We start from the raw sequence: 24,701 nt of genomic DNA on the forward strand, positions 1-24,701 counted from the left end.
GGTTTTGTAAAACTTGTCACATCAGAAGTATTCAGGTGGCCATTCATCATCCATCTGGTTTTCCCCATTACTTTTATTTTAATCACTCATCCACAGGTGGGTATTGTGTGATTAGAAATTTCTTGGCAACCTTAACAACCAATCAGTGATGCAGAAAAAAAACATCTGAGAACAAGAAGGGTAATTTTACTTGTCAAGCAGGTTGTTTTAGGCGAAAAGGTGATTTCCTTTTCAATGGATTGCAACATCAGGAACTGAATAGTTTTATTTTAAAACATAATTAAGTGCCTATAAATTACTGGTCTTGAGAAATACTCTTATTTGTAATGTTGGCTTAAACATTTCATAAAGGTGAGCTAGAAGTTCAAGATTTCCTCAGGAACTCTGAAATAGATTTTAAATTTCTGACACTTAAAATGGACTATTATTAATTATGTAGCTAAAATCAAGAAAATGTTTTCTTGCTGTTTAAAGAATTTATAAAACATAAAATGTCAAAACATTTTAAGGTATTGCCTCAGATTAATCTCAATGGTGCTAGGGAAATAAACCAGTATTGCCCCATACCTGATGAGTATCACCTTACTGAAGTAGCAGAGAAGCTACATCTTCATCAGACTTTCTGGTAGCATTGGCTACCTTCTTACCTTTGTTTAATGATTTTCGTCTATAATTTTAGCAACCTATGATATTAAACATCATATATATGATGTAATGATTTCCAAATCTATATTCACTGATCCAACTTTTAAAAAAGCACCAAATTTATTATTTAACCTGTCTACTGGGTATCCCATCTTTGTTGCACTGCAGTTCCTCATATTTAGTATATACCAAACTTAAATCATCACTTCATCTATATATTTGTTTTGTCATCCCTATTTTGTCAATTTTGCTCAACTGGAGTATACAAAATGTTTCTTGAGGAGATACTCCTATTGTTCAGTCCCTTACCTTTGTAACTTAGAATAGTCTTTGAGCTGGCTTACGTATACTTCTCTTGCCACTATTTTACTTCTTTCTATTTTCTATGGAGTACAGAGTCATTATCTCCATTACCCTTCAAAATAACATTCAGTCTTCTTAGCATAAGAAAAAGACTTCTCACAAGCCAACCACAACCTTTGTCAATCTCCTTATTGAATGTCACTCCATACCACACTGTTTTCTCTGATACTATTATTTTTTAAATACACATAATATTTGGTTATAATTTTCTTCAAAAAGCTATTATTTCAGAAACAACAAATGTTGGTGAAGTTTTGAAAAGGAACTCTGATACACTGTTGGTGGGAATGCAAGCTGGAGCAACCAAGTGGAAAACAGTATGGAGGCTCCTCAAAAAATTTAAAATGGAATTACTGTATGATCCAGAAATTCCACTACTGGGTATTTACCCAAAGAAAACAAAAATTAATTCAAAAGATATATGTACCCCTATAATTTTTGCAGCCTTATTGACAATAGCCAAGATATGGAAGCAACCCAAGTGTTTAGCCATAGATGAATGGGTACAGAAACTGTGATATACATATATACGATGGAATATTACTCAGCCATAAAGGAGAATGAAATCTTGCCATTTGCAACAACATGAATGGATCTAGAGGTTATAATGCTAAGTAAAACCAGTCAAAGAAAGACAAATACCATATTATTTCACTCATATGTGGTATTTAAGAAACAAAACAAATGAACAAAGGAAAAAAAGACAGAAACCAAAAGCCAGAATCTTAAATAAAACAGGTGCTTGCCAGAGAGGAGGTAGGTGAGGGGATGGGTTAAATAGGTGGAGAATTAAGAGTACACTTATCATGACGAGTACTAAGTAATGGACAGAATTGTTGAATCATTATATTGTACACCTTAAACTAATATAACACTACCTAATAATTATACTTGATTTTTTAAAATTTTAAGCTGTCACATCAGTATCACTTTCTTCAATTTCTACTATACCTGGAAAATTCATAATCATGTTAATATTTCCAACTCAAAGCCTTCTTGTTAAATTCTTTCCCAGCTTTCCAATTTATTGTTTTAATGTGAGTCCATTGAGCATTGTTTATAGTTCCAATATAAGATAGTCTTTGTATCACGTGGCCTTGCAATTTGCATTTACACATCCTACAAAGTTGACAGAGAACTATTCTGGGAAAAGAAGTAGGCTTACATATTTGTTTATCAACAGGATCCGGTTTATTTTCTTTTCAGGACCTGGTTTACTCCCCAACATACATTCCCACAGTGCCCTGTAGTTGTTTCTCTTCTGTGATACTTACCATGATTATAAGGAATTATTAGTTATTGAGCCTCTGCCCTTCCTATAGAATAACTCTAAAACTTATATTCACCTCTTCATTCCTACCATCTACCACAATTCTGGCAGATAATAGGCACTTAATAAATATGTGCCAAATGAATGAGTGAATAGAGGTGTTCCTATAGCAGTAAATACCAATAACTTAAATAGTATGGAATCTGTCAAATGATGATGTAATATCTTTTTTTCCATTGCATATGCCTTTGCTCAGCAAAAACCAACTGAGAACTTAGAACAGAGTATATTAATCCATGTCCTTTCATATTCTTGCACATGAACATACCCTTCCATCTCATTCACCTTATGATTGTTAAAAAGAAATTCTTCCAAGACTTGCTGTCTTAGAGGCCCCATGAAAATTAATGACTTTTTTTGATACTGTATTTTCTTATCTGTAAGATAAGAATAAGTAATACATTTAAAATTGTATTTTGGGGGGATTCAATGAGATACTGTCAATAACAGCACCTCGTACACTGCCTGCTAGATATCAAGTACTTAGGAAATGCCTTTTCTTGCCTATAGTTCCTCTCTTCCTTCATCTTCTCTCTCCTTCCCTTCTTCCATATCCTTCCCTCTTCTCTTCTTTTTTCCCTTCCCTTTCTTTTCTTTCTTCCTTCTCTCCTTCTTCCTTCCCTTCATCCCTTCCTTTATTCACTTCTCTACTAGAAGATAAACTACCTTAGAGAATTGAGTCTTACTCATCTTTTGATTTATAGAACCTAGTACTATGGCCAATACATCTCAAGTACTCAATAGGTAACATTGGAGTCATGCCTGAAGTCTCTGGGATAAAAGCCCATTAACCTGAAGACCATGTTAATCAGATAAAATTATATTTAAAGAAAAGATATCGTAAAAGCATGCTAGTCCCGAAGATGAATTAAAACAACTGGGTAAAACATACATTTTTGTTAACAGTAAATTGCCTTGATTAAAGTTAAAATAAACAGAATTATTTAAACAGCATAAAAGTTTTATATTTGGAAAAATGAAATATTGTAGAGAAATTTCAATTCTTTGGATTTATCAGCCTTGGGAATAAAGAATTAGTTGCTTTGATCTGTAATCAATCTGCCTTGTGGTACTGTTTGTCTTGAATACTGGTGAGTGAAAGCTGGTGAGCTTTAATTGTTTGAGAAGCTAGTGATTTAATGTATCTTATGAGTCTCGGGAGCAGAGTGGACAGAGTGGTTCTGATAATGAGCCTAACTGGCTATCAAAGCTTAGGGTATTGGTCAAAAAACAAAGATGAACAGTTTGAGGTTCCAGTAGAAAGAAATTAAATCTTAAAACTGGCAGGACAGGTTAACAATTGAGGATTGGTGCTGAAACAGAGATTTCAAGAGAACTAACCCTTCCTATGCAGGATTAGAAAAAAGGCAGACAAAAATAAAAGTCCTACATAAAAATAAGGAAGGGAGCAGTGTCTCACATGTACTGAGAGAGCAACATGATCAGTCAGAGCTTTTGTGAACACACTCTTGCATTAGGATACAAAGTGCAGTCAACAAGGAGCCTTGCTCTCACATTCCGGAGAATGTGTATAGTTGCTCATCTGTATAATTGTTATTGTTTTCCCTTTTGTATGTGTGAGGCCCTGCCAGCCTATTTCTTTTAGGAATAAAGACTGAAAGCAGTTCCCCCTTCGTGGCATAATATGATGTTCTTCAAGGCAGATATACTAACTCTATCAAAACTTGAAATAGAAAATACTGTTTAAAAAACTGGGAAAATCAACACACCAGAGACATAGTCAAGAGGTCTTTAGTTTCTTTGGATTTATAAAAGAATAACAACCATCCCAATTATCTGTAAAACAAGCCTATCTTGAGATATCTATTTGCATCTGTGTTTTGAAAACATCAGATATACTATACTACTATCCTCAACAGCCTGAAAAATTTACCATTTGGCAATTGCGATGATAACAGCTCTTTGGAGAGGTATTTTTCTTCCAAGTGCAAATTCCTATCTATTAATGCTTTTGATACTGTGGTCAGCCCTGTGGGGGGAAGTGCTAAACCAAACTAATGTACTCCTAAGTGTCACACAATGGCTTTCTTTGTTTTCTCTTTCTTCCTGTCCAACCTGTACTGCTGATTCCAAAACCAGAACAGCTTCTTACACTGAAATTCTTAAGAAGGAAGTCAGTCCCCCACCCTCCCACCCCTGTCCTGCACTGAAGTAATGGGAGAGGCCATTTAATGTGATTGATGGGTCCCATGTGACGTGTTCCAAAGAGTAACTGATCCTTCAGTGTGCTTGACTATAAAAGCAAAGAAGTACAGGGAGAGGCAGAGTAGAAGGAAGAGAAGAAAGTGGATAGTTGGGGCAGCTAACATCTATTAAGAAGGAAAGAGAGAGATTAAATATTAACCTTGAAGTCTTTATTGTTCAGACAGTGGGCTAAAATGGTGCCCATCATTATTCTGAGCATCTTTTTGCTTCATTTTACTGTTTCTGTGGCCTCAGAACCGTAAGGAAATGTTACACCCTTTATCCTTACTATAGTAGTAGCAAAGTGACCTTATCAAATGCATTCTGTGTTCAGATTTGATTATATTTCACCATTTCAACTTCTGAGACTGAGTGCTGATTTGTCTTATAAATTTTAAACAAATGTATAAAGGAAATCAACATCTTTTTCTTAGGAGAACTCTCTCTGCATATTCAAGTTTATTGCAGTACTGTGAAAAATGTTTCAGGAATATTTCGATTAGCTGTAATTGTTTCTTAAGCATGTTCTGCATTTCTGTTACACTGGTTTAAAGCGTTGATCATTTTCTTTCCATAGGCAGTATATCCTATGGGTCTCCTCGGTGATACAGAGTCATTCTACCGAAAAGGCTTGTCTCCACCTTTTAAACCTTAATGAATCTGTATCCTTGAGTGTTGTCTTAGAACATGATGGATACAATACCACTATTTTTGACCAGTCTGTGGAAGAGGATAACTTCTACACTTGTGCAGATTTCCAGGTGAGGCACTGGATTGGCCTTTTCAGAACTTATGTTGGGGTGATGAAATTATTACTTAAAAGTTATTTTGAGAGAGATAACAAATTTTGATTAGGAAAGAATTGTGGAAGCTAGAGAGTAGAATTAGAGAAATCCTGAGAGGGACCCCTATAACAAAACTTGTGAAATATTGCCATTTTTCTTTCATAGGGAGTGATAATAAAACATAATTACTTTTTTTTTAGATGGAACCATTTAACAATATGAGGAAAGAGAATCCAGGTAAAGAGGAGCAAGACTGGGACTCAGGGCACAAAGAAAAGGAAAATAGACATAAAAATAATAGACATAAAAATAAGTTTATTAGAAACTGCTCTCATGCTAAATAAAGGAATTGTAATAAGTGGTCTCCAAATCTCCCATTAAGAAATGATGTGCTCTGTGGAGGCTCTCAGCCTAAGAAGCCAAATTAAGACATTGTTTACCAGCTTCTGTCTAAAAATTATTTTCCCTTTCTCTGCTCTTTAACATAAACAGGTTTCTCAGATGTCCTCTGAGCAATTAGCTTTTGTGACATTGTTGGCTAAAGGAAAGACATTTAAAATCTCTGAGAGGAGATCTGTAGTACTCATTTCAGAGGAGACGGCAACGTTTATGCAGACAGATAAGCCCATCTACAAATCTGGAGAGAATGGTAAATCAATATTCATGTTTCCTTTGTGTCACTAGCCTCAGGAACACGTTCTTCGGATTTAGAGCAATCCAAATATGTGAACATCAGTCTTAAGTTTATTCTTAATGTTATGGGATCATGGATTTCTAGAATTTCTACTGGTTGCCTAGGTCAGTTATGAAACAGTGCCTCCAAATTCATTAATTGAATGCTTTGCTTCTTAAACTTGTGCATGCCATGTTCAATGTTTAAAAAATACTAGTGACAGACTTCCATAATATAGTGACTATGGGCATGGGACATGGAACAAAATTTTTTGGTTTCAATTGCTGCTCCATAATTTACTAATTGGGCAAGTAAGATATTTAATCCTCTGTTTAGACTCATTATTTTCCTCTATAGAATAGACATACTAAAAATGTCTTACTTGAAGAAATATTGTGAGAATAAAATAAGCTAGCCAATGTAAAATAGTAGCTAGCACACAGTAAAGACTCCATAAATATTATTAATTTATTATTATTATTTATACCAGTAGAAATAATCACAAATCTGTTAACCTAAGCTGAGTCCTTCTAATTTTCTTTATTATTGTGGTAAATAAAAGGTAGCAGAAGAAACACCAAACTAGGATTCTGAAGGATATGAACTTTGTTTTGGCTCTTTTGATAAATTACTGGTTTACAATATTCTGTAATAGCAAGACAATTAATTTCTGTATCTATTTACAAGAAATCATACCTGGGGAAAAAAATAACAAGAAAAAATATTTTCCCTTCTTCCTCTTTTCTTTTAGTTCAAATTCGCATTGTGACACTGGATACCAAGTTCAGACCTGTTGAGGATTTGGTATGTTCAATATTGTCTAATGGTACAATGAAATTTAAGCAAATTAAACAAATTCATTGCTACCGAAAGTGTCATCAGGAAGCTTTCCATGAGTACAGAAATCCATTCTAACATGGAATGCTATATAGATATGGCATGCTGACTCCCCAATTTAAAACTTTCCTTTATAGTGAGTTAATTTATACTCTTTAGGTCTTCTTGACATATAATGAAAAAACAAATGGGATGCATGGAACCTGCTTTCTACTTCCTCGATGAGGTTCGGGATCTCTTTCACATTTGGGGTTTTCTTGTCATTCTTAGCTATAGAAATTTTGTCTTCTGAGAATGTTAAGTCAACACTAAGTCAGATAATCTTATTAATGCAATATCTGGGCGGGAAAAAAAAGAAAAGCTCTATTACAATATTAACCCGCATTTTTTTTTCTTTTCAGTATCCATTGATCACACTTCAGGTAAGTGATCTGCTTTATCACACTCATTTTTAAAATATTCAGTAAATAATGATGTGTGTCTAGCTTTCATTACATGTAGTTATAAATTAAGATAATTGAAACAAGGGGAAGAGAAATCTTTATCTACCTATACAATGTAAGGCATCAGAGGAAGACTCAAATAAAAGTTTGCCACTTTTAGTGTTAAGTCCTATTAGGCAGTCCTAATGGATTTTCACAGAAAATAAAAGATTGGGCTCCTTGTAGGAGAGTTTTATATTTAAAATTGCTCAGGTTTTTGAGAGGAGTTTTTTGGCTACTGGCCCTTCTCCATCTTAATTTAACCACATCTTGTTTTAAGGAAATATAAAATATAAACATCTAAATATTTGAAATAAATTAGGTGATATTATTCCAAAATGGACACTTTGCTTTAAAAAATATAATGGGGTCTCCTACCAATCCAAATTTCTAGTGCAGTTCAAACCCATTTCAAATCTTAACATCTGTCAGTAAATTATTTGTAAGCAACTCCAAAATATGTATTTTAATTTCTACATGCAACATGTACCATTATTAACTAAGTCTAAGTGTTAATACACTGAGATCATCATTAATGAACATGTATGTAAATGCCTACTTCAAATGGTCTTTTTTTAAATTTTTTTTTTACTTTGTTATATGGGTGGCAAATAGCTCATCCTTTTAGCAGGATAAATATCAAGTCAGCCATTTTTATGCTTTCTGCATTATTAATAATCTGTAAATAGTATTATCTTCACATCCTAATTCAGTTAGCATCATGTTCCACGGAAAGCAACAGAAAGCTTAGTTAACATTGGCTTCAATGAGTAAAAGGCTTATTTTCACAAACCCCTACGTCTGAGTGTAGGTGCTTAAGTGTGGGGACAGTAACAACATTATATTACCAAGGATCCAGGCTTCTTCTACTTAACCTCTCTGCCATCCTCTGTCGTTTTATTCTCAATGCCAGCTGCATCTGATTCCTTTAGAAATAAGTTCCCAGTGACTTCTACTTACATTCAATTGGTTACATGGGCAATCCTTCCTGAAAGGAAGCCTGGAAAATTAGTGTTATGGGATTTATCATAGAGGGGAAAAAGACAATTAAAAAATTAAGTAAGTAGTAAGTAACATTTTTGTTTCCTTGTAGAAATCTTTTAATCAGGAGTTCTTTAATCACAACTGGATGATATCAATAAATTTACGGAACCAGGCTCACAGAAGGTGCAATATGCTAAAAGCAAATAAAAAAGAAAAGGTGGCATTATCAATCCTTTCTTACTGTAGAACTTCCACTGCCCATCTCTTTCATGCAGTGCGAAAATTCATGACTAATTTACTTACAGACCAAATGAACATCAATAACACTCTATAAGTATCTGTTAGGATAAATTCCTCCCTGTGCATGTGTGTGGATCCACTCTACTTTGGAAAGCATACTCTGGAGCAGGCACACTGAGTTTTAAATTTTTTAACTATGCAGCTCTGGTTCAGAAAGACAAAAATCCAAAGCATTTGTTACAGGTTATAGTTCTTATCTGGTTGGGGGGCTTAACAGAGCTATACTATATTAATTGAATATTAATATTAATTGAATTTGGATACCTGAGAAAGTTATATTATTTTTACAGTTTGTGATATTAGTTTAATAAAGTGTAGCTTTCTTTGCTTATAATAATTACAGAAATACCCAAGGTAAAGAAGGAAAGCATAATACTCTTTATGACCTTTGCTTTTATTTCTTCTTTATTTCCAGGATCCTCAAAACAATAGGATTTTTCAGTGGCAAAATGTGACCTCTTTTAAAAATATTACCCAACTCTCATTCCAACTGATTTCAGAACCAATGTTTGGAGATTACTCTATTTTTGTGAAAAGAAAATCAGGAAAGACGTTGACACACCAATTTACTGTTGATAGATATGGTAACTAACTATTTATGTTTGTTCCGTGTAAATGTGGAGCTCAAATGACTGAACAAAACAGTTTTTATGTTAGATTTAGGCAAAAGTCTATGGACCTGATTTGGTTTTCTGTCATTTCCCTTTCTTGGGGTTTTTTGTTTTATAATCTCTCCTTTCTTGTTACTCACTCCTTGCCGAGTATTGTGATTCTAACCTCTGACTCTTCTACCTAGGAAAATCTCCTCTTCTAGAATCCAGGCAATTGTCTACACAACGTAAAAGATTACAATAATTACATTTTATTTAATGTAAAGTTCTGACAATAGGGAAAAGAAAGGAAAGACACTATCATTTACTGTGCAGTTGAAATGTGGTCTGTACAGATGCATACATCGGACAATGTTGTGCACAGAGGGATACTTAGTTACATGACTGGCATAAGTTTTTCTCACTAGCAATTGTAAGGGCTGAAGTCTCTTTCTTTGTGTTTCCAGTGTTGCCCAAGTTTGAAGTTAAGGTCAACGCACCACAGACAGTGACGATTTCTGATGATGAATTCCAGGTGAATGTATGTGCTAAGTAAGTATTCAGGAGATTTGACTCCATAGGTCAATACAAAATTCAGAAAGAATGAGAAATGAAATTAACCATGTAACTTTAATTACTTATATTCTTACATTAAGATTATTAGAGAAGTAACGAATTCTCATTGAAAAATATTTGAAAAAGATAAAAAGGTAAGAAATTACATATAATTAATTCTACCAATGGCCATTTAAATTGTAATGTATTCTTTTCTAATCTTTTATGAGTATTTTGCACAGTTGCAATCATACTTTTCTACCCACTGTAATTAAGAAAACATGTCTTAATATTAGCCAATGTTTCATGAATTCCAATTCCTTGCTGCATAAACATAGCTCTGTGTGACTGGACCAAAATAACTTTTCATTTTTTATATAACACGTAGGCTATTAGATTTTGTTTTCCTAGTAAGAAATACTATTATAGTATATATCTTTGTGTACAAGTGTATAAGAAGTAGCTTCTGAATTAAAAATTACTTACTAGAAAGATGTCCAGAATTGGAATTATCAAGACAAAAGGTGATTGCCATATTACTCACTAAATATGTTATGTCAGCCTACAATTCCAACAGCTGATACAGAAGTATCTGCCTCAATGAATCATCACCATCATTAAAAGAAAAGAAAAAAAGAAAGAAGAAAGAAAGAAAGAGAGAGAGAGAGAGAGAGAGAGAGAGAAAGAAAGAAAGAAAGAAAGAAAGAAAGAAAGAAAGAAAGAAAGAAAGAAAGAAAATAAGCCCTTGAAAATGTCATGGGGGGTATAAAGATATTTTGTCAATTTAATTAGGATTAATGTGAATCCCTTTAATGTGAAAATTTTTCCCTTATGATTTGAGAAATTTTCATTTTCCTTTTTGGGAAATTATTTCTAAAGTCTTTTATATTTTTAAAAATGTGATGCCTTTTCTCAAATTTCTAATAATAATTAATATAGTTAATATTTAATGAATGCCAATTACTATGTTGAGCACAGCATTTATATTCTTATCACAATACTATTATTATGAGAGCTATTATTATCATCTCTATTTTAGGAAGAAAGATAATAAGACACAGAGAATTGAAATAATTTATCAATACTAATGGAGCTTTTGAATGGCAGACCTAGCATTAGATTTAAACCAATACTATTTGGCTTCAGAGGTACTCTGCTAAAGGGACCTCTGTTATAATTTATATAAACAATTAGCAAATTAATATTTGATATTATTTTTTAAACTTTTAAATTAATTGATGACATGGAAATTACTTTTGAGCATTTTCAAAGTATTTTAAAAATTTTTTAAATATTTTCAAAGTATTTTTTGAGAATATTCATAGTATTTTAAAGACATTGAGTAAAAGGCTGACAGTTTTTACAATGTCTTTTGGGCTCAAGGAAAATTGTAACAGCATTTTTTTGTTTCAGGAAAGAGTAGCTGACATGTGCCAGAATTTCACAAATGTAATATATGAGAGATGGAGATTGTTTTTAAAAATAGGGAGATAATCAATATAAGCTTCAAAAAATCCAGGATCCTAAACTAGTTACACTAGTAAAACCCTACATGGAACCAGAATTGTCAATGGGGTTAATACCTATAGTTCATCTGCCCGGTGGTATGCTAAAAATGTTCAACACACGTATCAGGAGAGCCAAAATATTTATCAAGTATCACCTTCATATGAGACTTGCTAAGCTGGTATTGATACAGAATTGGGACTTCTTGACACTTCTTTAACATTATATTCTACTTAGATTTAAGATTAAATGGCATGTCAATATCCTACAACAGGACCAGGCAATTGAGACAGAAGCTCTGCTGGCTATAAGGTTATTTCTGGGCAGGCTACAGGAGCATGATGAATGAAATCAATATGTCTAGAAGTTAACAAGAGTGAATGAATTGCCTACTTGAGGCTGTGTATGCTGTGTCTGTGCATTGTTTTTTAATATTCCCTGGAACTTAACTTGGGACAGCTGAACAACAGCAAATCGTATTATTTGCATAACATATCTCTATGTGACCAGACCAAAATAACTTTTCATTTTTTACATAGCATGTAGGCTATTTGATTTTGTTTTCCTAGTAAGAAATAGATGAATTAAGAACCTCAGACATGAATCAAGCTTTTAGAATGGAAGAAAACTTACTTACTGCAAAGGCACTTTAATAAACTGCATTAGTATCCACCAAACACTTTTCAAATCACAAAGGGAGAATGTTTATTCTTTCTGTTCTGTATGAAAATAAGCTACGTATTTCATGGGCATGTGTTAACCCATATATAATACAACAACATGGGTTTTATTTTGTAAGCAAAAGTTGGTAAGAAGAACTAAGATATAAGCAGGTATAACATTCATAGCCTGAGCTTAGTCTTGCTTCTATTTTGTTTTGGGTTTTTTTGTTTTTGTTTTAAGATTTCATTTATTTATTCATGAGACACACAGAGAGAGAGGAAGAGACATAGGCAGAGAGAGAAGCAGGCTCCTGTATGGAGCCCAATGCAGGACTCGACCCCGGGACCTGGGATCAAGCTCTGAGCCAAAGGCAGACGCTCAACCGCTGAGCCACCCAAGCGTCCCAATCTTGCCTCAGGTTTACATGTAATTGATATTTAGAGCTGTAAACCTGTAATTGATATTTAGAGCTTACAGAGGATTTTAGTGATTTGGGTAGAGTCTCTGAAGCACTGAGAACTTTTAAATAGAGAAAAACCAATTAGTGGAAAGGGAAGAGCATGGACTGTGGGAAGAGAAAGACCTCAGTTTGAATTTTAATTCCATATCTTACAACGTGGAGAAGTGAGTTGCTTGATCTCAATTCACTAATCTGTACAATGAGATAATACATACATCTCAGGATCACTTAAAAAAACAAACAATATGTAAACATCGGGTATATACTAGTGTTCAACAATTAGGAAAAATATTATCATTGATAAATGTAATTATATTCAATTTTAGTATTTACTAATCTCACATTTGTAAACTTTTTTTTCCTAAATCTTAGTGGAAACAATCCTCAAGTAACAAGAAAACCCCAAATCAACTGTATTTGCCTTTGACTGAAACTTTAAAAACACTTGTGTTATAGTTTTTGTTTTAGAAGAAAATTAGTTATTTATTTCAACCCACCCTAGGACATACTTTTCATCAAAGTTTATCTAGTTTATGCCAATCTCCATACTTTTTCATTTATTGAACGTATAACGAGAATTGTCATTTAAGGCATTGATCTAGAAGTATTTTAAGAAAAAAAAAACACGTGTTACTTATATGCATATATATTTTCTGCTAAAGAAAAAGTGCTGAGAAAACTTTTTAATATTATTTCTATCAAACCAAAATATCATTTTAAAAACTCAATTTAGGGCAGCCTGGGTGGCTCAGCAGTTTAGCGCTGCCTTCAGCCCAGGGCCAGATCCTCGAGACTCAGGATCGAGTCCTGCGTCAGGCTCCCTGCATGGAGCTTGCTTCTCCCTCTGCCTATGTCTCTGCCTCTCTCTCTCTCTCTCTCTCTCTCTGTGTGTCTCTCATGAATAAATAAATAAATAAATAAAAATCTTTAAAAATAAAAAAACAATAAATAAAAACTAAATTTAATCATTAAATTCTATTTACTGAGATTTTAGATTCTACATTTCCTTAAATTTGATTTTTTTTCTTTCTTTCCTTTTTTGTTTTTAAAGTAAGCTGTATGCCCATCATGGGGTTTGAACTCAGTACCCTGAAATCAGGAGTCACATGCTTTACCAACTGAGCCAGCCAGGTGCCCCCTGCGTTTGATTTTTTTTAAAAGCAGCTGAATCCTCATAACAGATCACATGCCTAATTTAACCCAAATTCTGTGGGGAAAAATAGCACCAGTAGATGGGGGTTCCTAATTGAATTTGGTCATTGGGATAGTCATAGGTAACAGATTTTATATACAATTTCTGAAGCACCCCATAAAATATTCCCGTGGTATTGTTCATCTATAATTATGTACACTTTCTCCTCCCAGGTACACGTATGGCCAGCCTGTGCAAGGGAAAGCCAAAATCCGGGTGTGCAGAGAATTTTTTTCCTCTAGGAATTGTGAGAACAACAGCAATGAAATATGTGAACAATTTATTGAAGAGGTACAGATCATGATCTTTACTCGAAAAAAAATTCTTGTTCATTTCATGATTATTCTTTGATTCTGTAGAGAAAGAAAAAGTCTCCCTCTACCTTTCAAGGTCTTTCACTGAACCAAATTAAATTTACAAGAAGCAGGTTAACAGGAGAAAAAAATAGTTTTATTAGGTGTACACGGAGGCCCCATAATGAGACAGATCTAACAAAATGACGAAGGCAGGTAGTTTTTATACTTTTTTAGACAAAGAGACAAATTTGTGAGGAATTGACAGGATAAAGAAAACAGACGTTTAGGAACTTTAATTAGTAGGGAATTCTACTCAGAATTTGGGCTGAGGTAGTAGATTAGAAAAGAAGTAACAAGGGTTCATTTCCACAGCTTGCTGGGCTTTAAAGTCCCTCTATCCAGGGGTTAGGATGTCTTTTTACTTTTTAGTGAAGGGAGAATGCCTTTCATATGGGAGATTTGTCTCTGGCTTTCACAGGGAATGAGGAGGGTCTGAGTATTCTGGCACTGGCTGTTTCTTAAATAACTTTTATTTAAAATAATCAATATGTCAAAGTGACATGTTTGGGGAGGTCTGCCCTTGGGCTCTACAATTCCATTTATAGAAAGGATTCAACAACACTATTTTCATTTTGTGGCTAATGGAGGTTTCAGCTAGAGAAGGTGAAAAATGAAGAACAATTTCTACCAATAGTTTTCTTATTCTCTAGGCTATGTAAATTGTTACCCACCCATGGATTCACAGAATTGCTAAATTTGAAAAATCTTATTGGCTTTCTTGTTTTATATACTGTCTACTGACGTCTCTGATCTTCTGCTTGGAATCATTAGTTATCTGCTAAATAAATGAATCCCTGATCATATTCACCACAATATGCATTACTTATGAATTTGAGCATATTTTCATATTTTTGTTATCAGTTTGAATTTGTCCTCTTAAGAACTCTTAATCATCCATTTTTCCTGCTCATGTGAAATTGAAACTCACTTTTATTATAAATATTACCTTCTATCCTTTAAGCAATTTTTTCCTTTAACAGTAGCTTAATACCATAGATTTTCATACAGATCACTTTCTTCCTTGGTATTAATGTAGAAATTCTTCTCTCTTCTACTCAGGGATTACTGAAAAATGTTTTCTGTTAGTTTCAAGGAAATTAAGATTCTTCTGATTACATTTCTTTTTAATTTGTATTATAAATAGGTGTAAAATCTGTTTTTGTTGTTAATATTATAGTTGATAGTTCAAAGGAGCACAATGGCTAGCTACCACTTTCTATCTGTGTGACCTTGGGCAGCTTATATAACGTCCTATATCTCAATTTATTCATCCATAAATGGAGGTAATAATAGTGTCTAGCTCATTAGGCAGCTTTGAGAATCAAATGAATTAATATATCCCTCTAAAGTTTTAAATTTAGAATTAATAGACACTATTTTAAAATAAAATTAAATCTGTATTTCTCTAATTCTTGATGTCACCGATGAAAGATTATCTATAGATTTTTCCTAATTTTAAACGAACAGTTTACCTTAAAAAGTGTTTTGGTGTTGTTATACACTTGAAGACTTGAGATGATTTTAAACTCTAATTCTCAAAATATCATTCAGTTCCATACTCATCCTTTAATTTGTTCCCATCTACATTGTTTTCAGTAGAGTATCCCTGAAATCTGTAAAGTATACATTACCCCCTTGCTTTAATTACTGATGAACTCCAACCCCTTCTTTTGTAATTCCTGGTCACGTCAACAAGTTTGTGAGATGAAGCCATGGGGTGAGGGTACGGGGGCTAGAAATCTGCACTAAAACTCTACATCCTTTTAAGATTCTTGAATCCCTAATCTTTTCATTATACCTTCTCTTCATTTTTCAGTTGGGAAATGGTTGTGTTACTCAAATTGTTAATACAAAAGTCTTCCAACTCTACCGTTCAGGATTTTTCATGTCATTTCATACCACTGTAACGGTTACGGAATTTGGGACAGGTAATGATCGCATTTTATGGGCAACCTGGAGATACATGCAGCTTACTGAGGAGTTTATTGAGTTAGCAATATTCACCAAATAGGTATCAATAATTGTTCAACAGAGTTAAGTGGAGTATATTAATCAATAGGCCAATTGAAGTTTGCTTTTGAAAAAGATTTTCTTCATAATATTTAAAATAAACTTATTATGTAAATGCTATACATTTATATCTGCTTCTGTGGCTGCATCAATAAGACTGAGGAGCTTTCTTCTGAAGTAGTAGAGCTAAGCAAATGAATTATGGATCACTTTTTAACTTTGTATCAATCAGTTGATAACCAATTGCCAGGGTCTAGTCTTTGATTTAGTATAGGAGTTCACAATTTATATCTAGAATGTCAAATCCAACTCCATGCTTACTAATGTAAAGTTGATTGGAACAGGACCACATTTGTTTACTTTGCTTAAAAGCTGCAATTACAAAGTTGAATAGCTGTGAACCTAGTGACTCGCAAGCTTAGACTAAACACTATGAGATCCTCTTCACAGAGGAAGTTTGTCAACCTCTAGTTTGATACAAATGAAGATGTTTGCAAGTGTAAAATATTACTGAGACATTTACAAGATTGCACATAGTCGGAGCTCAATAAATAATTGTTAAAAGATTAAAAAAGAAAAAGAGGAAAGTGAAATTTAATTTGGGATGGAGAAAACCAATTATTAATTATTCCTTGTTACATAAAAATGATTAGGATAATATTATTTATAAAGTGCTTTATATAAGTGTACTTGATCAGTAATGTGATGACATTCATTCTGGATGTTTGTCACATTCATGTTATAACTTAGCTAGATATGTTTACCTCTGCTTATCACATGTTTTGCTGATACCACAGTGCATTTCTATTTACTTTGCTGTCAGATACTTTTCTTATCTGGTGAAAGTCTAAAAGTAGAGTTAACTGGTAGGCTAAAGGAAGATTTAAAGGAAGTGAAAGCCTTATTTTTGAGATGTCTGTGACATAAAAGGAGTTGCAAGCCAGAACTGAGTCGAATGGTCAGAGAAAGGAAATTAAAAGCATTTTCTCCTTCTTCTGATTCAAATACTTTCATATTAATTACATTATTCAGTTTGATGTATATTATAACCAGATAGATATAGAGTAGTATTCTGCAACATGCTCCAAAGCATTCAGAACCTCCTCTCAATGTAGAACAAGACTGTAGAATTACAAACTTCTGTGTACAGAAGTTTGCATATGTCCTCCAAGCTATTTTTTCTTTTGAGAGTCTTGATCCTCCCTCACAGTAATTTTCATTTCGTACAGGTGTGCAGATCAGTGAAAAAGCTTCTACTTTTATCACCCAATTGCTCGGGAGTGTGAGCTTTGAGAACATGGATCCTTTCTATAGAAGAGGAATTTCTTATCTTGGAACTGTAAGTCTGTACATGTTTCGTTTCATTTTCTTGGATCACGGATTGCCCTTTAAACATTTCTGGACACGATTTTCCTACTTTCCTAACACGCTTGCAGCCTTCCTGCATCTGATACACAAAAAAAGTCCCTGGGGAAAAGAAAGCAATAAATACAATTATAGATGTCTCCATTTTATGTTATCTATTTAATAGAACATCTTTTTGCCTATAGGAATATCATAAAATTACAAATAAATGATCATTTTTATGAATAGAACAATTCTTTCTCTCTAGAAATGTGACATTTCGAGTTTTAAAAATTAATGCTTTTTTTTTTTTTTTTTTGGACAGCTTAAATTTTCCGGTCCTAATAACATACCGATGGTGAACAAGTTATTGCAATTGGAGCTCAATAACAGATTTATAGGCAACTACACCACAGATGAGAATGGGGAAGCTCTATTCTCCATTGACACTTCCGATATATTCGATCCAGAGTTCAACCTGAAAGTAAGACATCAAAGAGCAGACGAGATCCCAGAAAGTATTAGTGTTATGAATGTTGAACATTGGGAATCTCTTAAAAGATCACTTGTATTAAGAATGTATTTTAGGGGTGCCTATGTGGTCCAGTTGGTTAAACAACTGACTCTTGGTTTTGGCTGAGGTCATGATCTCAGGGTCATGAGATCGAGCCCCGCAAGGGCCCCGTGCTCAGCTCCGAATCTGCTTAAGACTCTCTCTCCCTCTCTCATTGCCCCTCCCCTCTCTCTAAAAATAAATAAATCTTCTTTAAAAATAATATATTTTAACGAAGTTTTAAACTTTAGAGTATTTTATTTGTTTGCTTGTTCATTAAATAACACAGGAGAATACTTATTTAAGAGGATGAGATAATAGCCTGGTACAATTGTTACAAAGTCTTTACCAACCAATATTTTCCTCTGAGAAACTAGAGATAGTTCATGAAGGTAATTTGGCCCTTGGTTCCCCTTTGATCATCTGATGCATAGATAAGGGACATGCTATGATTTCTATTTGTCTGCTTCTTAAACAGAATTTTGGAGTTGAACAATTTGTCCGTGTACAAATACAGCTGTAAGACACAGGGTATAAGGCTATTCTCTGACTTCAATTACAAAATAAAAACAAATTAGGGTGGGCCTAATAACATATATATACAATTATGGTCATGTTTTATATACAAAAAAGAAGGAAGTGTTGTTATTTTTTTACTTCCAAAAACTTGATTTTAGAAACCTCAACTACATGCTAAGTTTCCTCCCTACTTTGAGGAGATAAGAAGCCTTCCATTCTGAAATAATTTCTGTCCTTAAAAGTCTTTATAGCTCTAAGATCCTGTGCTTTCCTTTTCTTACCAGGCCGCATATATTACTCCTCCAAGCTGCTATCCTCCCAGCTGGCTAGCACCTGAGTATATGGATGCTCATTTCTCAGTTTCACGCTTTTACTCCCGAACCAGTAGCTTCCTGAAGATTGTTCCTGAGCCAAAGCAACTTAGATGCAATCAGCAGAAAATTGTTACTGTGCATTACTCCCTAAATGGAGAAGCATATAGGGATGATTCAAATATCAACTTCTTCTACTTGGTAAGTCTCAGTTGCTGGATCCTTGGGTCTTGTCTAATTGTCTGCTTAGCATAATGCAGCTTAGAACAGTTATGTCAATCATGCCATGGTAGCTGCGTGAGCTGACCTTCTCCCTTTGTTGTGAATACTGTTGGATCTTTTAAGAACAAACACAGAAACAAATAAATGAACACATAAACGAATAAGCACATTAAAAGATCCAAGGTGATTTCAGTTTCCCTACGGTTGAAAAACTTACTCTTCAGAGTCCATTTTAAGCACTCCATTAAAATTCATGTCAAGTATTTATGACCCTCCATGAGAGTACATTAGGCAGGTGCCAGAGAGTAAGGTGGAAGGCTCGTTTTTATAAGCAAAAGAAATTAGCCCTTTTGGTTCTGTCCCCATATTTATCCATCCTGTCCTTATCAGACATATTGAAAGGTGAAAAGCTAGACTTTGCTGCCCTGTGGATGTCTCCATCTTACAAATAAGAGAACAGTGATGAAGTGAAATGACTGGGCTTACTCAAAGCTAGAGAGACTAAATAATTCAGAGCTTTGTACAGCCCCTTGCACAGTGCACTGCATATTATTCACCAAGTTTCTAGCACATAATAGGCTTACAATTAATCATCATTTCTGTGTTCTTTTCCAAGTTGTGCAGAGTTGACTTTTAGAACTTGTTCATAGAAGCTACCTTCTCTTTGAAAGAGAATTATCATTAGACCGTTCATTATCCATTTTTTTTGTTACCCATTTTTAATGTCTACTAAATGGTATATGATGTTAAATATTGTGTTTTCTTTATTCTGCACAGGTGATGGTAAAAGGAGCTCTCTTCCTCGGTGGACAAAAGGACATCAGAAACAAAGGCATACAAAATGCATTCATTTTTTCCTATGTACTCTGCCTTCGTTTTTCTTTCCTTTTAAGGAAATGTTATAGGGATAGAGTCAAGAGGTTAGGAAGAGCGACTTAACGTTACTGATCAGTGGCTAGAAAGCAGTAGTACAGCCCAAGGTATCCTTCCAAATATTTCAAAAAAAGATTTCAACTTGTTTCTGTTATTGCCAGATTATCAAGCACATTATAGAAAAGTGATGTCCAAAACCTAAATATCATTAATGCCTAAATTATGCAGTCTTTTTTATTTGTGTACATCGTTCTCATTACATAATTGATTTAGCTTTAAAATAAAGCCCAATTTGCTCTTCCTATGCCATTCTCTTTGAGCTCAGTGTAGCCAATGAGCCAGAAAACTTTGGGCACTGTATCTGTTAGTGACATTTCTTATTTACACAGCCTGGAAAGGAAGCTTCTCATTCCCAATCAACATCACTGCTGATCTGGCTCCCGTGGCCGTCGTGCTTGTCTACACCCTTCACCCCAGTGGGGAAATCGTGGCTGACAGTGTGAGATTCCAGGTTGACAAGTGCTTTAAAAACAAGGTGATGTTTCTTCTATTTCTTGCCTGTCTTGAGAGAGAGCAGCGAGCAGTTTTCTCCCTGTTGTCTTCTTATGTGACTACCGTCAGCTTTACGTGGTGATCTCACAGTAAATATTGGTGTAATTTAATTATTAGAAATGAAAGAACCCCCAAGCAGAATGAATAACTTTGGCAGCAATGCCAATACTGAGATGGTAGGAGGATGGTGAAGGAGATGTCCTTTAAGAGAGTGAAGGGTGAGAACGGGCAGGGAAAACATAAGTACAGCGATCTAAAAACCCTTATTTGGAAAAGATTGAGTTTATTCAAATTATTTTTCATGTATCAAATTTATTTATTCAAGTTATCGTTTAAATTACCTGACTCTCTTTTCCTTCCTCCACTCTAGGTTAGCATAAAGTTCTCAAAGGACCAGGGGCTACCGGGCTCCAATACGAGTTTCTATCTGCAAGCAGCCCCTGACTCATTCTGTGCACTCCGGGCTGTGGATAAAAGTGTTCTTCTACTGAAATCAGAGCAACAGCTGTCAGCTGAAAGTGTAAGCTCTCTGATTTCCTCATTTTCATCCGGACCTCTTACCCTTCAGCTGATGTTTTTATTTAAGATGAAACATGTTAAGAATATCAAATACTTTCTCCCTTTGTTCCCTCATGAACTATATATTTTATTTTTCTTGAAATCTAGAGTTAAACCTCTGTGTTGAAGGATATGCTTGGAAACAGTCTAAAGTTGTTATCTATTAACAGATCTTATATTTTCTTTTTTTTAAAGCATTCATTTTTTTAATAAATACATATTTTAAAGATTTATTTATTCATGAGAGACACAGAGAGAGAGAGGCAGAGACACAGGCAGAGAGAGAAGCAGGCTCCATGCAGGGACCCCGACGTGGGACTCGATCCCGGTCTCCAGGATCAGGTCCTAGGCTGAAGGCAGTGCTAAACCACTGAGCCACCCGGGCTGCCCCAGATCTTATATTTTCATATGCATTTCCAGACCAGTGGTTCTAGAGTTTCACATTAAAATTGTTTCCATTAGTAACAGTTGAATATTTTTCCTTATTTTTTTAGCACAAGGACATATAAATATTGAGATGTATGATCCTATTTACAACTAATTTAATAATTTAACATTTTTTCTTCTTATTAAAATTATACCTGTTGCTTTAAACTATTTGAGCTGCTATAACAAAACACCCCAAACTAGGAAGCTTATAAACAACAAAAAGATTTCTCACAGTTCTGGAGTCTGAAATTCTGAGATGAGGGAGCTAGCATGGTCAGGTGAGTTCCCTCCTCTGTTTTGTAGACTCCTTGTATCCTCACATGGTGAAAGGGACAAAGGACATCTCTCAGGCATCTTTCACAAGGGCATTAATCTCATTCTCTACTGGCTTCACATTAATGACCAATTCACCTCCCAAAGGCTTCCCCTCCTAATTCCATCACATTGAGCATTAGGATTTCAACATGTGTATTTTGAGAAGATGCACACATTCAGACCACAGCACCTGTGTAGTTAGAAAATGTGCAAAAAAACCAAAGGCATAAAGAAGGAAATCTTTAAAATCATTTATAATCTTAACACTTAGACATATATTTTTTATTTCACAAAATGGACTTTTATTGTACAGAAATGAACATTTCTGATGCAATTGTTTAAATCTCTTTTCTGAAGGCATATGCATTTTACAAATGAGATCTCACTGAAAAATGCAATTTTGCAATCTGTTTTCAACATACTAAGTAGACCTAGTTTTAAATATAAAGTATAAAAATTAATTAATAACTATACTAACAATTATTAACCATGACATAAACTGTACATTTTTCCCCAATCTAAAAGTTAAGTACATTTACATTTCTTACTGGAGCTAAGAAGCTTCTAACTGATTTCAGAGTCAGAAAAGTATCAACAGATAAAGGATAAACTTACCTATAAATGTGGAAAATGTATATATACTTTTTTCTAAGAGTTTAATGGAACACGAATAAATAGTTTCTGCTCATTCTTACTACAACTGGAGGTAGCAAGGTCTTAGAAAGACCATCTTGAGGAAAAACCATGAAGGGTCCATCATTAGAAAATTCCAGAAGCACTTCACCAGACCAGAAGATTCAAGTGAACCAGAATATAACACAGAGCCAAAACTAGTTGCCCTTGTTTACTATCTATAGCAATATTAACGCTGTAAGTCATGTTATATAAATGAGTTCCAATTCATATTGTTTGTAGTACTTTTAATATTATGTTTTGTAAGTTTTTTAGTTTTAAATAATTTTAAATATTTTATTTATTTTATTTTAAGTGGGGAGGTGCTAAGGTGTGGGGCAGAGGGAGAGAGAGAGAGAATCTCAAGCAGACCACTTGAGTGTAGAATAGCATTTATTTAATTTTTCTCTTTTTAAAATTTAATGTCCATCCAATTGATACATTATCCTTGCTTTACTGATTTGTGGTACTACCTTTTTCATATACTGTATTTCCGTTGGTAATTATGTTTATTTCTGGAATTTATATTCAATTTCATTGGTCTATCTATTATTGTGCCAGGACCACACTGTTTTAATTATGGAAGATTTGTAGTGTGCATTAATTTTAGGTAGGAATCAATTCCTCATCTTCATCCCTCAGCTCTTTGGTTTTAGAATTTCCTGAGCTATTTTTCCAAGTTTGATCTTTTTTCCATGGCAATTTTATTTTTGACTCATCTAACTAAAAAAAAAAAGTTTACTGATATTTTTATTGTGATTGCATGGTATTCATAAATCAAATTAACTACATCTTGATGGTGAGATGTCATATCAAAAACAAGGAATGTCTTTTCATCTGGTTAAGTGTACTTTTGGTCTTTCATGAACTTTAATTTTAAATCGTTTTTATATAGTTTCCTATTAAGCTTATTTATGAGCAAGTTAACTCTTTTGTTGCTATTATAAATGAGATTTTTCTCTTCTCTTATACATTCTAACTTGTTATTGTTTGGGTATATGGGAGGTATTTTTTGCATAGTAATTTTATATTTTGCTGACTTACTGAATTCCTTTATTGATTTAGTTAGTTTATCAATGGTTCTCTAGGCTTTCTAGGTATATGATCTATATCAGCAAATAGAGATAATGTTCTTTCTTCTTTTTCCCCGATGCATCTATATTTTTTAAATTTTGTACCTAATTGCAGCACAATGTTAAATTGCAGGAGGAATAGCATTTTTGCCTTATTCTGGGCCTTAACAGAAATAACTGGTAGACTATCCTATGCCTGTTGCTTTTGTGCATGGTAGTTTCTTCATAACCTCCTCTATTTCTTTTATAGAAATTAGTCTGCTTAGGCACTGTTTCTCTACTGGTGTCAGTTTTAGCAATTTTTATTTTCCTAAAAAAAGTAAGCCTTTAATATAGCCTTTCAAATTTATTTGTACTGAAAAGTGCAAAGAAATCTCATGATGTTTAAAAATTATGTGCTCTATACCCTATGATCCAGCAATTGCACTACTGAGTATTTACCCCCAAAAATACAGATGTGGTGAAACGAAGGGGCACCTGCACCCCCAATGTTTATAGCAGTACTGTCACAATAGCCAAATTGTGGAGGGAGCTGATATGTTCTTCAACAGATGAATGGATAAAAAAGAAGTGAGATATAGATAGATAGATAGATAGATAGATAGATAGATAGATAGATAGATAGATGATAGATAGATGATAGATAGCTAGATAGATACTCATTTTTCTTTAGTTTCTTTTAACCTAGAACACAGTCTTTCTTTGTCACTTGTGAAAATGCTATTTTTGAAGAACATAAGCCAAATAGGTTTTTGTTTGTTTGTTTGTTTGTTTTTAAGAGAGAGTGTATGAACAAGAGGTAGGAGGCAGAGGGAGAAAGAGAATCTTAAGCATATGTATATAATAGAATATTACTCAGCCATCAGAAAGGTATGCTTTTTGGGCAGCCTAGGTGGTTCAGTGGTTTAGCACTGCCTTCAGCCCAGGGCCTGATCCTCGAGACCTGGGATTGAGTCCCACGTCGGGCTCCCTGCATGGAGCCTGCTTCTCCCTCTGTCTGTGTCTCTGCCTCTCTCTCTCTCTGTATGTGTCTCATGAATAAATAAATAAAATCTTTAAAAAAGTAAGGTATACTTTTAATGTATCCCTTAGATTCTGATCTATAGCAATTGCATCATCATTTTTTAGAAATTCTATAATATTTGTATTTAGCATTTCACTGAAAACTCATTTATTTATTTGCCTGAAGGCCTTGAGGGCTTTTTTTCCTTTATATTTGAAGTCTAATGGTTTTATTAAAACATCTATCAGAAAAAATAAAAATAAAAAATAAATAAAACATCTCTCAGAATCTGTTGTTTGGGAGAATTTTTACCAGATATTCAGTAGACCTATGCATTGTGT

The 24,701-nt window shown here is 34.0% G+C and overlaps 1 protein-coding gene across 2 annotated transcripts in view; it reads left to right on the plus strand.

Moving 5' to 3' along the window:
* The first annotated feature begins 4,600 nt into the window (after positions 1-4,600).
* The window catches only part of LOC144297262 (ovostatin homolog 2-like), a 51,072-nt gene continuing 30,971 nt past the window's right edge, over positions 4,601-24,701 (plus strand). For both annotated transcript variants that reach the window (XM_077871118.1, XM_077871119.1), the window contains exons 1-15: positions 4,601-4,802; positions 5,121-5,304; positions 5,821-5,977; positions 6,753-6,805; positions 7,240-7,260; positions 9,020-9,188; positions 9,662-9,746; positions 13,744-13,861; positions 15,743-15,854; positions 17,166-17,275; positions 17,606-17,764; positions 18,637-18,864; positions 19,663-19,717; positions 20,148-20,293; positions 20,681-20,830. In XM_077871118.1, the coding sequence (XP_077727244.1) occupies positions 4,738-4,802; positions 5,121-5,304; positions 5,821-5,977; positions 6,753-6,805; positions 7,240-7,260; positions 9,020-9,188; positions 9,662-9,746; positions 13,744-13,861; positions 15,743-15,854; positions 17,166-17,275; positions 17,606-17,764; positions 18,637-18,864; positions 19,663-19,717; positions 20,148-20,293; positions 20,681-20,830 (1,812 nt within the window). In that variant the 5' untranslated portion in view covers positions 4,601-4,737. The remainder of the gene's footprint in view (positions 4,803-5,120; positions 5,305-5,820; positions 5,978-6,752; positions 6,806-7,239; positions 7,261-9,019; positions 9,189-9,661; positions 9,747-13,743; positions 13,862-15,742; positions 15,855-17,165; positions 17,276-17,605; positions 17,765-18,636; positions 18,865-19,662; positions 19,718-20,147; positions 20,294-20,680; positions 20,831-24,701) is intronic.

This window comes from Canis aureus, chromosome 25 (genome assembly GCF_053574225.1).
Source record: "Canis aureus isolate CA01 chromosome 25, VMU_Caureus_v.1.0, whole genome shotgun sequence".
In the NCBI taxonomy this organism is placed as follows: domain Eukaryota; kingdom Metazoa; phylum Chordata; class Mammalia; order Carnivora; family Canidae; genus Canis; species Canis aureus.